Source organism: Lissotriton vulgaris, chromosome 5 (assembly GCF_964263255.1).
Source record: "Lissotriton vulgaris chromosome 5, aLisVul1.2, whole genome shotgun sequence".
In the NCBI taxonomy this organism is placed as follows: Eukaryota; Metazoa; Chordata; class Amphibia; order Caudata; family Salamandridae; genus Lissotriton; species Lissotriton vulgaris.
The window spans coordinates 1739555376-1739570765 of record NC_141693.1 but is presented as its reverse complement, the minus strand read 5'-3'; the positions used below and the strand labels follow the sequence as shown (position 1 = coordinate 1739570765).

The window sequence follows — 15390 nt, the reverse complement described above, 5'->3', positions numbered from 1 at the left end:
TTTAAAACAGCACTTGCACCACCTCTAATGAGGTATCACCTTCAAGACTAGTTGTAGCGAACAAGACTTTTTTTTTTTTTAACGGCTGAGATAATAACTACTACAGACTGACATCACACTAAAAGCCAGCAGGCTACCAGATTAAAATCTTATAATTGCACAAACAATACAGAAAAAAAAGCAACCGGTTTTGTCCAGCTATGCTACCGGGACCAGGAACATCATCAGACCTGCCATTACCATTCTGCAATTCAGAACACACCTAAAGCCTCACCTCTTCAGGGAACACCAACTCCCTAAATGATAGTAACATCACCCATGCATATTCGGCCCCCTTCTCACTCAACTGCTCTCTTGCTGGATTTGTTGCCAAACTCACCTACACATAAACGAGACTATCTAAACCCACATTCCAAGATAAAAAACCCTTCTGAAATATTTTCTTTGCCTTGCCCCTGCTAAAAAAGTAATATATTTACTTAGTCTTGCACCTGCTAAAAAGTAAGCTGGAATGCTCATATTACTCCTCACTGTGCATCACGCCTTTTCACAGAGACTGCATGTTTTCCGGAACTTTTGTTACTTATGTTGGGGATTTACCCCTGCACTAATAGATTTAGTCCAGGTTCGCCTCAGAAAGTGACAAATAGCTAGCTAATTTTAAATTCATATGGACCAGCGATCGTATTGAATTAAGAAGCATGGAGAGACACCCCCATAACAAAGAAAATTAAATGGATGAGGTGAAAGAGAGTATGGTGGAATAGACGGGAAAGAGGTAGCAGATGAAACCATGAAAACTGACAACCATGAAAAAAAAAACTACAATATTACCAACCACCACCAAGACAACACTCTGCTTTAAGTATAAAGCTTTCCAATAGAGCTTCAGCTACACTGGATGCCTGCTGAAAGTGACTAGCATAATAGTTATCCAAAATGCAGGATAGTAAAACATCCAGACTCAATGGGAGTTTTTCTAGTAATTTACCCCACTATTGTGACTCTCATGGATTTACCTAAGTTTTATGAAGACCCTAGAAAAGGGGGTTAAATATATCCTACATTGAGCAAGGCAGTAGGCATCTTTCTCTCCAAACCATATGTCCCTTCAAGGTTCCACAGCTCATGATCATGCAAACCAATCTTTCATTAATATGGGTAACAATAACCATCAAATCTCAGCAATAAAAATAACCATTTAACATGCAAAAATCTTTGTACATTAAAGCAAAGGGAGTGGTGGAGGGTGGGGGGTCTCCTCCGACCTGTGTGTAACACCAGCTTTCTGCAACTGGCCCACTCGACATTTCTGCCGGCGGCGGGGGACTCGGCACCCGTGACATCGCCAGCTTGGAAGCTGCACAGGGATCCACTGTGCACTGAACAGAACACGTCTGAATCCTTCCTTATCTACAAAAACACAAAGAAAGGTTCATCAGCATCTAGCTTCAAACACATGTTCCCACCAATACCCATTTTGCTTAATAATGAGGCACACAGATGATCAGGCAAACGCAGAGCACCACATCCGCCAACTCAAAAAACAGATCACAAAGCCACAAGCAGAATGCATCATTAAATCCCATGTTATGCATAGAGACATCTGAATAAGAAGATGACTACTAGCTGGGAGAGGTCAATAAACCCTATAGGCTCATACATCTGTGTACCAACAAATGGTACATCAGAGTCGGAAATGGTCTGCCACTAAACCCAATTCCTCATGGCATCCCACAGCCCCAGCTGTTACTCTGGGAACGGAATGCACAACGCTGGCTCAGCACCATGGCAGTGACATTTCCCACACACTTCCATTTAAAGGTTACAGTGCTTATCTGAAGCACAATGATGCTCATGGCCAGTAACCGACGTCTGCTGCTGAATGACGCCCCACTCCAAAAGCATTAGAAAGACAGAGAGTGGAGGCAGACTGCTTACGCTGGCAGTTGTTAAAAACTACAGGCAGATTGTAGGCAAAAACTGTGGCAGAATCTCCCCAAGATTAGGGTCAGGAGTGTCATAAGCAATAGTTTAGGGAGAAAGATGGGGAGAGCTTCACCACATTAGGGTGAGGATTGAGTAAGGAAAAATATTTGTAGCACACTTATTGAAAGCATCATACCTAGTGTAAGAAGGCAGTGATTTATCAAAGACAGGGAAAAAGCAGGTAAAGCAAGCTGCTGTGAAACACAAATAACGCTAAGAGGTGCTATCTAATGACCTGTCATTCATTCCAGCCAGTAACAATGCCTCAATCTTAAGAGTCGACTCACCTGTCTCTGTATTAGGTAACAAAGTCCAATGCAGTGGAAGGGTACAGGAGAAGGGACAGGGAGCTTCCGGAGGTGTCTGTCAGATCCCTCTGAATACATGCAAAAAAATAAAAAATAAAACACAGGTCAACCACAAACACTGTATTTCTGGGCAAAACGGAAAATAAATCTGTATAACCCAAGAAATACGTCTTAAACACATCCTGGAAGAGAATGGGAGCAGAAGTGTTCAGATACAATGGTGATTTGCCATACCTGTAGCAAAGACCAACCCATGACACATACATAGAAGCTCAGGGGCGAACACTGTTCAAAGGTGTGGATTTCAAGAACTATGGGTCATGCTGTGTTCAACAGTCCCAGAAAACGTATAACATGTCCTAGAACTGAACGTGAAAGCAAAGACACGCTGTACTTAATAGAGGGAGTGTACAATTTAAGCTAGTGTTCCAGTAATGTACAGAACGGTCCCCCAGCCAAGGTGCTGAATCAAATTAATTAATCAAATTCTTAAAAGCACTGAAATACAATATGAAGTCCCAAATGTTAGAGCTGGGAATGTAGGAGACTAAAAGTAGTCTTGAAGCGTTCTAGGAACTAGGCAAGCAAGGATCCATCCATGGTAGTCCGAATCAGCCTTCGATACTTACCCAATTACATAAAGGGTCGGGCAACAAGCACTAAAGGAGTCAGTTAATAAACAAGGTGAACAAAAACATGTTTCGGCCGCCCTTACTATTCAGCAGTCTAGGGCACTGTATTGTGACAGGCAGAAAGGAAAACGTGAAGAGAAGGTAGAAAGTGTGTGAAGGAAGAAACCAGCACAACTTGAAACGAGTACAATGTAGCTGTCTCGTTGTATTGCTGTAAAGGAATGACACAGAGAAGTGGAAAAATATCATGGTGCAGTAGTCAGAAAGAGCAATAAAATCATCGTAATCTTCAATAATCAGGGTTTCCATTTAGCGATTAATCTGGAAACTGGTTAGATCAGAGCCAGACTACCGCTTTAACAGAGTTCCTTCCAGAGAAATGAATGTGCATTAGGTTGCCCAAGAGAAATGGTAAGCACATAAATGATATCGGATGAGGCACATCTCAAAGCGACAGAGATTAAATAATGACTAACAACGCTATCAAGCTAGCCGTACCAGCATAAAAACGTAGAAAAGGAGAAGTCCACTGTTATTATGTGGGGAAAGACGTTTGCAGGCAGGGTACAATGATCTTGTTAGTTGCCACTAGTCAATCAGAGACTTCTCAAACTTGCAGTACATTACCCTTAATTGGACTGCTCCAAAAACATTTTAAAAGAGTATTAAATAAGATGACCCTTCATTTGGGATTTACCTTTGCCGTTCTGTACAGGACCACACTGACAGTAGCGCTCTGAATTGGGCCAATCTCTCCTGATACAGCACACATACAACACCACCAAAACAGTGCTAAACTCAGCAGACTTGCCTGAGAACGGGATGTCTGGAGAACTAACAAGTCAAAGCCAAATGTCTAATAAATCAGATGCCCCATCTGGATATCGGTAAAGGGCTCTGATAGACTGGCCCCAAGGAGATGCCTTTACTATGTCAGGATTCTAGGTCACTGCATGCATCACAGAGCCGCCCTAGCCTGCATCATAGTACTGTGGCTAGGACTCACTGGTTACCAAGGAGCTCAGATGTAGCTGTATGCCTTGTATTCAGATACACTAAGAGTGTATGCTCTTACCAATGATCTAAGTCTCCAGCAGCAGGCTTCCAATGGATTGTGACAATCTTCTATAGCCAATCGGAGCGCATTCCACACTGGACGGATAAGCAAGCTGGAGACAGCCTTACCAGTCACAAAAAACGTGCTAACTGGATTTCACAATAAAAGCTTTTACCAACTGATCTCCACAGAATAGGGTGGAGATAGTTACCTCAAATTCAGATCAGATCAATCTCAAGAAATAAAGGTACGCCTATCTTTGGAATCACTACACTACTGATCTCTAAGGAGGCAGAGTTTCTCAAAGCAGATAATACTCACCTCCCTTACTTGTTGTACACTTTCACAAAATTCACAAATCCCACTGAGATCAAATTAAGAGTCCTCCTCTTGCCCCTCAATCAACCTTTGTTTAGTCAGAATGTGAAGTCATTAAATAGAGGTGATTCACAGAGGTACAAGCTAGATACATAATCTTCATAATGGAGTTTGTCGATATTCCTTCAGGTGGGAGTGACATTGCTGGGTTCTACCATTGCTACCAACCTGGCAAACCTGTTATCCACGGTTTAGAACATAGTATAATTTATACACTCTTCAACCTCTTTTTTTTTAACCGCAGTTAGTTGTCAAAATGTACATCGATTACATCAAGGGAATTGGTACCGGGATAAACCATCAACTGTTCATCTCACTGCATTGTATTTATAATTACCTTCAGTTTAACGGTTAGGCAGAAATTAGTTCATTACTCTGTCTTCTAGTCGGATTTAGCCGGGGTGTTTTCGATTTTGCTAGGTCTGGCTGCACATCGGTAAGAACTCACCCCTGGCCAGAGTAGAACTATGTTAGCTAGGTAATGCCAGCAATACATTAACATAGAGAATCAATCGCATGTTTCACTTGCCTTATCCCGATAGGAACGTGCAGTAAGAAACCATAAGAGGTACCGGCCCCCAAAGAAAATAGAGGTTACGATAACTCCACAATAGGGGTAAGATGTGTTAAAATTCGTATCACCCAGTGAGCCTAACGATATGGCATGAGGAATAAATAGGACACATATATATTTTTGTTTGCAGAAATCTATTAAAATAAAAGCAGCAAAATCGAAAACAACCTGGCTAAATCCGACTAGAAGACAGAGTAATGAACTAATTACTGCCTAACCGTTAAACTGAAGGTAATTATAAATACAATACGCTCCATTACTCGAAAAGTGTAGTCTAAAAACACGAATTGAGGGTAAAATTCCCCCTTCTTTTCTCTTATCAATGTATAGGAAACACATTGGTTTTAAAAGAAAGTGCCAGAGGAACAGCCTTCTAATATTAACAAATCAGGACAAGGAATGAAGATGTGATGGTAAATTACTAACTGGCACTATATAAAATAAATCTATGATTGTGTCCCCCAATCAGCAAAGTTAATATGAGTACATCTATCTTTCACAGTTTATATAGACCAGGATGAAAATTCGATCACCTGAGCTGAAAGATCATGAAAACCTGCAGTATGTAAAAGGTAAATAAGAAAATGCACAAACAAGGAAGATGAGGGTCTGGGCCTGCCAAAGAGTAAGAGAATAGTGACAAAGAAAGACAGATTAAGCAGGCAGAGAGGTAGAGTACAAATAAGAGTAGTAGGTTAAATTTAACCCGATAAGGGAATTAAAAGGGGTAGATACTTCCCATGTTGAAGAACTATAAAGAGGATGCAATCTAGCTGTATGTGTTATATATATATATATATATGAATTTTCTAAACCTATCAGTTAGGATATGTTGATTTGATAATTATGAATCGTTACAATATGATGCATATTGGGATGTCTGGAATGACAAGAGATACATTAGGACACTTGTACTGTCGATATTATTTGTAATAAGTGTTGCAAAATGTATAATGGATTTTTTAGAAGACACTGACGGTAATATGTTTATCCGCAGGAGGTCTACACCACGGGCAACCAACCAGTGCCAAATAGTAGGAGAGACTGAATACTATAGTCTTGATAAAGATGGTAACATATCAATAAAACCATCGAAGCGCGTCGACGCCCCACGGCACGATCAAGGGAGTAAAAACCTAACCTGTAGATCAATAATCATACATTCTCAGGATTGTGTTTATGCGAAATCCCAGAAACGTGCAACACCTATTGACAAGTTTTATGTCTTTTTGTATGTCTCTCCTTTTTGAGGTTTATTAGTGCCAAGTGTTTGATTACATTGTTTTATAAAATTGTCAGTTTGAACTTATGAGTATTAGAGACTGTATTTTATGAATTTGCTTTGTGAAATTTTAATTTGTGGCTCTTCAAGAGTTTTTTAAACATTCAATTGTATTTGTACGAATATATTTTTTATGATAATAAATAATGAACTATACTGCTGTTGTTGAAGTGTATTAGTTAGTAAAGGGACCTAAGGTGCCTATAATTGGGTTGGCTGAGATACCTAATTTTGGGTTGTTCTACTTGAGAATTGGTTCACCAAGGGAAAAACGTTTTTTCACTTTAAAGCTAGACCTACTGGCTCTGCCAATGCTTGTTGATTTTAAACTTTGTGAACGTGAGCTACTCTTACACAATTTTAACTAGGCAGTTTCTTTGAGGTGATGTGAAGTTGGTCTAGCATTGACATAATAGACTATGCTTAGGGGACTCTTAGGCACTCTTAGTTGAAGTAGGAAAGGGTAAGAGAAGTAGTTCTTTAACAATAGGCATAGCCTTTGCTGACAAATACCATTTTAGATGGCCCTTAACTTTTTGCTATCTGCAGTGAATGTTCATTCCAAAAGAAGAGCAAATACTCATTAACAAAGAGATCAAGAGAGACTAATGTGCATTAGGTTGCCCAAGAGAGGATTAACAAGCATTAGAAATGCGATAGGTCTCGGATTTATTTTAGTTAGAGCTAATGGCATTGTAAATGGCAATGTCTTTTAGCCATGTGTTATGGAGTGTATGCATGTGGTGTGTAGTAGAATTATGTGGGTTGGATTGGAATGGTGGCATGCTGCGCTTTAGATGAATATGTTTAAAAGTAAAGTGCACCATACTGCGATTTCTACAATAGTTTAATTGTGGATGCGTTGACAATGGATGTGTGCACTGATGGCTGGTGGTGTGTGTGCCTGGTAAAATCGTGCACTGCCGGCTGGTGGTGTGTGTGCCTGGTAAAAGCGTGCACTGCCGGCTGGAGGTGTGTGTGCTTGGTAAAAGCGTGCACTGATGACTGGTGGCGAGAGTGTGTGTGTGTGTGTGTGTGTGTGTGTGTGTGTGGTGAGTGTGTGTGTGGTGGTGGTGGTGGTGGTGAGTGTGTGTGTGTGTGTGTGTGGTGGTGAGTGTGTGTGTGTGTGGGTGGTGGTGGTGAGTGTGTGTGTGTGTGGGTGGTGGTGGTGAGTGTGTGTGTGTGTGGGTGGTGGTGGTGAGTGTGTGTGTGGTGGTGGTGGTGGTGGTGGTGGTGGTGGTGGTGGTGGTGGTGAGTGTGGGTGGTGGCGATGGTTGTGTGTGCCGTCTTGTGTGTGCCGTCTTGTGTGTGCCGTCTTGTGTGTGCCGTCTTGTGTGTGCCGTCTTGTGTGTGCCGTCTTGTGTGTGCCGTCTTGTGTGTGCCGTCTTGTGTGTGCCGTCTTGTGTGTGCCGTCTTGTGTGTGCCGTCTTGTGTGTGCCGTCTTGTGTGTGCCGTCTTGTGTGTGCCGTCTTGTGTGTGCCGTCTTGTGTGTGCCGTCTTGTGTGTGCCGTCTTGTGTGTGCCGTCTTGTGTGTGCCGTCTTGTGTGTGCCGTCTTGTGTGTGCCGTCTTGTGTGTGCCGTCTTGTGTGTGCCGTCTTGTGTGTGCCGTCTTGTGTGTGCCGTCTTGTGTGTGCCGTCTTGTGTGTGCCGTCTTGTGTGTGCCGTCTTGTGTGTGCCGTCTTGTGTGTGCCGTCTTGTGTGTGCCGTCTTGTGTGTGCCGTCTTGTGTGTGCCGTCTTGTGTGTGCCGTCTTGTGTGTGCCGTCTTGTGTGTGCCGTCTTGTGTGTGCCGTCTTGTGTGTGCCGTCTTGTGTTTGTGTGTGCCGTCTTGTGTGTGCAGTCTTGTGTGTGCCGTCTTTTTCTGCAGCGCCCCCTCTCACTCTGCGGCACTCCCTCTCACTCTGCGGCACTCCCTCGGCACTCTTTTTTGTTTTTGAAGTTGGCATTTCTGTGTTCAAGTGCCACAACCAGTGCTCTGAAGCAAAGTTGCAGATGTGGGTGCCACAGACCCTTCTCCTGAGGATGCTGTCTGCCCTTCCAAGAACAGCTATTGCAATCTCTCTGCAGTAGAAAGCCAAGAGAATACAAGCCTCTACCATCTGTTGTCACGCACGTTTTTGTATTATAGGTAGCCCGAAGAAATCACCTCAAGTGAATCGTGTGTTCCATTATACTGAGAAGTTTAATCAAGAAAAAAAGGAACGAGGCCCAATGATTCAACTGCTCAACCCTTACACAACACACAACACAGCCTGCATACTTGCTGACAACTGCGTTCGGAAAGCACGAAGACTCCTTTAAAGACTATTTTAAAAGTTAGAGAAGGCAGAGTCATTTCCTTAAGAACAACCAACTTACGTTTTGCGTCCTGCTGATCAACACACTGACAACTGGTTAACAGTCAGCCACCCTCGGTAGGACACAGGTGGTGCAAAATCGGGAACTGATGGGAGATGCAGACTTGCTCGTGTGAACGAGCGAGGTGTTAAATGCGGTCTTCCATCAGAGTGGGGACGCGACAGTGGGTTCAGCCTTAAAACGGAGCTAAGACGTGCTTTAAACTGTTGTACGGGGGCTAGGGCAGGATCGAACTTCTTCGTAACAAAGGAGCAACGACGCCGACCTCCCATCCGTCTTGCACCGTAGATGCGGGCACGGGCAGCAAGGCAGAGAGGCGGGCAGCAGGGTAGAAAGCCGTTCCTGTATGCGGAGAAGTGGGTGCTACTTCCACTGCCCGCCTGAGCGGTCTCCGAAGAGCTCGGATAAGAAAATCAAGTTGGAATTTGAGGCACACCACTGAGCACCAAAGCCCCCGCATTCCTAAGACCCTCGTTCCCTCATATCTCCAGTGAAAATGTGTCTCCTATGACTCACCGCTCAGGAGAAGTTGGTTAAATGTGAGCACGCACGAGGGAGGAGGAGACCGTGGCTGTTTTCCCACTGGATGAAAGCAGAGAGTGAAGGGCGGACTGAGGTACAAGCTTCTCATGTACCCCTCAGGACCCCTGTCATATGGGCAACTTGCTCAAGACATGACCCCAAGCATGACACGGTATCAGTCTTTGGACTCTGGAGCATTTAAAGGCAATACAGAGCCCTCGAGTATTCGGAGACAGTGAAAAGAGCCCGCGAGCCTGCTCTCCCGCCACAGAAGTTCACAGGCGCCACACGACTTGACCGGCAAGCCCAAGCCCTCGAGACTGGTGCACGCAAGCCAAGCATTTGTCTTCAATTACCGCGGGCCCGGACAGCCGCGATAATTGAAGAAAATATGCCCTTCTGCTGCGCGTGTCCGCACGGAATATGCTATAGGCGGAGATACTCTACCGCCTATGGCCTAGTGCGTGCTCTCTTCCGAAAAGACACGCAAGAGAAGCCCAATCTGAATGCAGCTGCCAAAACAAAGGACGAACATTCACGAGCAGCCAGGAATTTCTTAGGTAGCTTTTCGGAAACGCTAACTACAGGACTCTTAGGCTCCGCCTACACTGCTACGCAGTGTGACATAGGCCAGAGCCCTAAAAATGCCACATCCATTTATACGACGAGGGTTCAAATTCCTCAAACAAAGATATTCACAACACACAATCATACATTTCACTCACCTAAGGGGACACAACACACAAGCAGGAATGTGAGCCCAGCCCTGGGCAGGTCAACACCAAATATTATAAGGGCTGATGGAGCAGATTTCTTTTGAGGTGGCACAAAACAATTAGTGATTACTACTGTCCCCTAACTCAAGACATTTAAGTGGAAGCAGACGTTTTTAAAACGTAATATGATGTTTAACTAACGTATAGTTCTCTTCCTTAATGTAAATCAGATTTGGGGGCTTTTTGTGTGTAATAATCACTTGTGTTGCATGTGGTTTTGCTCCATTCTTTGTTTAATATTGTTAAGCACTCTGCAGCCAATATTGCTGTATCAAAAAGGCCATAAAATTGGCCAGCGGGGACGCAAGATAGCAGATAGTTAGGGAAGCTCCCATTTCCCAACCCCTCTAGTCGAAAAATCAGACTAAAATATCCGTGCTGGGCCAACACGAAGAGACGTTGCTGAACGTGTGAACACTCCGGAGCATTGGGGCTTAAGAAGTGAGCCGCTGGGTAAAGTGAGCAACGAGATCCATAGCGAGGCCTGCCCAGTGGCCGTCAGCCGGGGACTCGAGTTTGGGATCCAGGCGCTCGAACGGAGCAGGAGGCATGGGTCCCACCCCCCTGAAACAAGAGACACTGTCGGACCCCCGCGGGACCAAGGTGAGCTGGGGGCGCCGATCTGGGGGGGGGGCGTCAGAGGCTGGCGAGGCACAGGCAGGTAAACCAACACGGCTCGCGGATCGAGAGTACCGTCAGCCAGGCCCAAGGCGATCGAGTCGGATACCTCAGAGACACAGAGCCTTGCATCAAATACGGTAATAAGAGGCAGGGAAGATAAAGATGATCCTCTACGAGGCAGCTACCCGCGGATGCTGCTCCACCGGGTCGCGAGACCCAAACAGCTAGTGGGCACCAGCTGGGTTTCAGTGAGGCCTGCTCACGCTCTGGAAGAAGGGGAAAGCTGCACCACGAGGAGAGTTGGCACTGTAGGAGCAGTCCTCACAGCAATAGTAGCGCAAGAAGGGGCCAGTGGGGGAGGTTGACTGAGTGCACTATATCCCCTGGCCAGACAAAGATCTGAATAGCTTAAACGTTTTTACAGAAAGCGGGGGCGATTCAACTTCCTGGCTAGACACGGACCACAGAGTGGAGCCAAAAGCATCCCCAAGGAAGAGACGACTATCTAAGTGAACAGCCACAACCATAATTCTGAAACGTGGAGTATCTGTTTGCATCCAGATACAGAGGGCAGTGCTGGAGCATTGGCCCTTAGGTCCACCAGGCTCCCTATTTTGGTCCCACTGGGGTGGCACCCGACAGGCCACGTAGTGCCTCAATGCACAAATGGGCAGGCGGCGGAAGAACCTGGAGAGGACAGAACAACAGTAATTGTTGCGATCTCAGTAACCACTGCATCTTCGCCACCATGTCAGGTGGTAGAGAAGGGCAAAGCACTCATCAAGCTAAGCTGAACAAATTTGCCTGGGCGAAACAGGCTGAAGCAGAAACAAATACAGGCTAGCGCCTAAGAACCAGCCTCCATAGAAAGTATAACACCACACAACATAATAGTGGCCTTAAACACAGTGCAGACTTCACTGGAATCTAGAAATGACTCGGTCATCACAGAGGTCTCCCCGATCGGGCAGACCTCAAGAAAATGCGCTCAAGAGTCACGGAGGTGGAGGAAAAGACAGCGGACTTGCAGCGAGACATGGTTACTATGAAACAACTAGTTAAAGAACTCACTGAAAGCAGCAGAGAAATGGAAGCCAAACTAGACGACTACCTAGGGAGGTCTAGACACAATAACGTCAGAATCATAGGAGTACCAGAACGAGCAGAGGGACCAGCGGCAGACTTATTTGTAGAAGACTTAATGTTAAAATCGCTTCAGCCCAAAAACATCTCTAAATATATTTTAATAGAACATGCCCACCGAGTTCCGGGAGGAAGACCGAGGCCTGGGGCTCCTCCCAGGCCGATACTGGCATGTGTCTTCAACTTCAGTGACTGGGATGTAATTCTTCAAACAGCGCACACCGCCAGCGCATTGCCGAGAATAGTGTAATCACATTTTTCCCAGATTTCACACTAAAGGTTCAGAGACGGAGATGTAACTTTCTGGAAGTAAAGAAAGCTCAGAGGGAGAGGAACCTAAAATATGCAATGCTATTTCGACAAAGCTAAGGGTTGAGGCAGAAGGGAAAGTTTGGTTCTTTGAAACCCCAGAGGAAGCATGGGAGTGGCTGGAGAAGAGTCGGAGACCCCAACGACAAAGAGATGAGACAGACGTCACAGGAGAATAACAGAACCAAAGCAAATCCTTCCGCATTTGAGCCAGAAAATACAGAACACTCCAGATAACCACCATGAACACTCTGGCAATTGAAGCAAATGAAGCAGTGGTACAGGAATGCAGAGACGACATGAACATGACAAACAAGCAAACTTTGAGATTGTGATGCTGGAAGTCAGGACTGAGTGGAGCCGGGGACGAAAATTGATACTCTGCATTAAGTAGTAGAAGACTCACAAAAAGACAGATGCTATGTAAAGTTATGCCCAGCTTTTCATATTCTTAGTGAAGGGAGGGAAGGCGAAGAGGGAGAGGCTGGAACACTGCCCCCCAAGTTAGGGCCAGGAAGGAACGACAGGCGCTCTGCAGAGTTTGGGATACAGGTAGTTTTGAGCCCAAGATACAGGGAGGGGGGGATTGTTCAGTTTTAAATTACTTTAATAGTGGAACGGTAGGAATTCAGGTCGGTCAGAAGGTGATGTCACGAGCGGCCCTTTATAATGTGACAACTAGCGAAACTTTATGTAGGCCGCCCATACATGTAGAAATACCCCCAAAGTTGCGAATGAATAAAAGTGAAACCTTCTCCGGGAACACCTGCTCACCCTAGTGGGAAGGGCCTGACATAAGATGTACCATAAACATAGGGATGTGTGACAACTGCCACGCCCCAGTTGAGGCTTCTCAAGTGGAATGGTAATTGTTTGTGGGACAAGCTGAAACAAGCATTGGAAATGCAATAGGGCTCGCATTAGGAAAGTTTGAGCTATTGGTCTGATAAATGATTTTTTTTTATTTAGGTGTTATTTTTTGAAATGGCTAAATTAATAGCTTTGTCATTTACAATGCCAATAGTTATAACTTTCGCAAATGTGACACCTATAGCATTTGTAATGCAACATGTTTTGTCCACCTAGTGGCACAAGACCATTGCTGAAGAATTCTCCGGCTCCAGTCTAGCGCCTTGGGATATTCCAACAGTGATGATTCTGCAGTAAGATCGAAGTAGTCTTCAGAATATTACAAAGATGTATGTTTCAATGGCATATGTTTGTTAGAAGAAACCGAGCTGTGTCCATCCTGAAATCATTTGGTGTTACAACCCCTCTCCTGGCTGACTGGATGTTATTGGCTACAAATCAAGTCACACTCTGGCGCTCTGCCTCATTGTATTGCTGAAAGCATTCAGAATACAACAGAACGTATTTTAAAATACGGAAGACTGCTGAAAACTATAAATGAGTGCAACCGCCGCTCTCTTACGTTTTTTCTATGAATAATATTAAGAAACTATTTGTTTTGCTATATTTTACGAACTCGGATTGGTTGCATGGCACGAACTAGAAGGATACTTTTCTTATAATGTTTTTAATGAGCAGAGAAGCCTGCACGTGTGGTACCAGCAATGGGTGCAGTACCAGGCCTCTCTTGTGTAAGCGGCTGCGTGTCCTTCCCCGTGCAAAGCAGCAGGTGTATATCGCTGCTCGCGGCTCGGGACACTTTGATTAATCACCCCTCTCACGTCAAAGCGTTTGCTGTTGCTCCCGGCGACCACAGTTTGGCCTCGGGAAACTGGAGGGTGTGAGTGCAGGCAGGGTAATTGAAGACCTGCACGGTGCGCACGAGCACTGCAGGAACAGCGTTAAGACACCCTTTAATCTCCGATGCAGCTGTGGCGGGCAGGGAGAAAGAAAGGCTTCTAGGGTGGCGGGGGAAGAGGAGGATAGACGGACAGCAGGCTCTGACTCTGGGCATGGGAGACTGCTTGACAATCTCGCACTGCACCTCTACCCCTAGCACACAGTGATTGGATATATTGGCTTTTAGGCAAGGACAAGGTCAAAGGGGCCAAAACGTGTGCCAGCGCCTGAAAGGGCAAGAGTTCGATGTGGGATGACGATTGAACCTGCACCACACACATGTGGGATTTCAAAACCTAGGTCACAGCCCGAAAGGCAGCTTCGCTACTGGGAGTGTAAGGCCTCAACGCTAAAATGGCAAAGCAAAATTAATGTTGACAATTGAGGCCAAACTTTGACCTTAAATATGTGAACTGTAATGATGCATTGCCGGGGTAAGTAAGGCCTGTGTGATTATGGTGCAGGTTTAAAATAGGTCAGTCAAGGTACATACTGCTCAGGAACTCGTAAGCCCTGCAACCCGGAAGAGTGTTACAAGCATTACATGTGCCGTTTGTACAATGCTTTAAAAAAGTAATTTTAACTTCTCTCACACAGGCAGGCGGGAAAGATGGACGGAATATAGCTGAGAGGAAAAGAGGGAGTGGGAAGGCGCAGCGGACGGCCGTGAAAAAGCCTTTGATGCAGCAGGGGGCAATTAGGGGAGGAGAATGGCTGGGCTGGCGGCACCAAGCTGATGATTTGATGCTGTGCACGCGCATTTTAACTCATTGCGCTTGCGTAATGAGTTTAAAAGCACATGCACTGCATGGAATCGCCAGTGGAATTATCCAGTGGTTAAACTCTGGATAAGCCACTATAGAGCTTCGCCAGCTATGAGCATGCGCATCAGCAGGCGAGCCCTAAAAAGGCCTAGTGCTCAAGTGTATTAAAAGCCACTTGCCAGACGTGACCCTCCTGCAAGAAACACACCTAGTGGGGAACACATGCAGAGCACTAGACAGATGGGGATACACTTTAGCTGTGCACACTGGATTCACTACGGGGTTTTGAAGAGTGGGGAGTGTTGATAAGGAATCAGTTCCCCTTCATGGTAGAACAGAAAGTGACAGATGGCCAAGGTAGATTTGCTGCACTAATTGGCAGTTGGGAGGAGAGGTTGATTAACATAGTTTCGGTTTACATGCCACCAGCACGGCATAAGATTGCTTTTCCAGATTCAAGTGCATGCATTTCTCCTTAGACTGCTTGATGGTGAACTACTCCTCAGTGGGGACTTTAATATGACTTTGGACGAACTTCAAGACAGGCTACCTCTCAGATTTCAGTCTAGGTGCCCCACACCGCTGTCGGACTTTGTGGACGCAATGGGCTTAGCAGATGTATGGCGTACGCAAAATCCACGTGATAAGCAGTTCACGTATTACTCAGTTGCACATAATAGCCATTCATGCATTGACTTTATAATGTCACAAGCTGATAGGGTCTGTAAATTTGGAGACACACACCAGTTGGCTAGAGGTATATCTGATCACTCCCCCCTTTGGTCTTGCTATTAGATGGGCACTTAGTATCGGACGCGGCATATCTCTGAATCCATGGTGCTTAAAAGTGCCCAAAATCAGAAAAGGATT

General features: G+C 45.2%; 1 protein-coding gene across 3 annotated transcripts in view; it reads right to left on the bottom strand.

Annotated features, from left to right (window-relative positions):
- SPOP (speckle type BTB/POZ protein) overlaps positions 1 to 15390 on the bottom strand; it is a 343001-nt gene that overhangs the window by 216475 nt on the left and 111136 nt on the right. For all 3 annotated transcript variants that reach the window (XM_086923988.1, XM_086923990.1, XM_086923989.1), the window contains exons 2-3: positions 2277 to 2365; positions 1269 to 1413 (exon numbers count right to left, since the gene is read on the bottom strand). In XM_086923988.1, the coding sequence (XP_086780114.1) occupies positions 1269 to 1346 (78 nt within the window). In that variant the 5' untranslated portion in view covers positions 1347 to 1413; positions 2277 to 2365. The remainder of the gene's footprint in view (positions 1 to 1268; positions 1414 to 2276; positions 2366 to 15390) is intronic.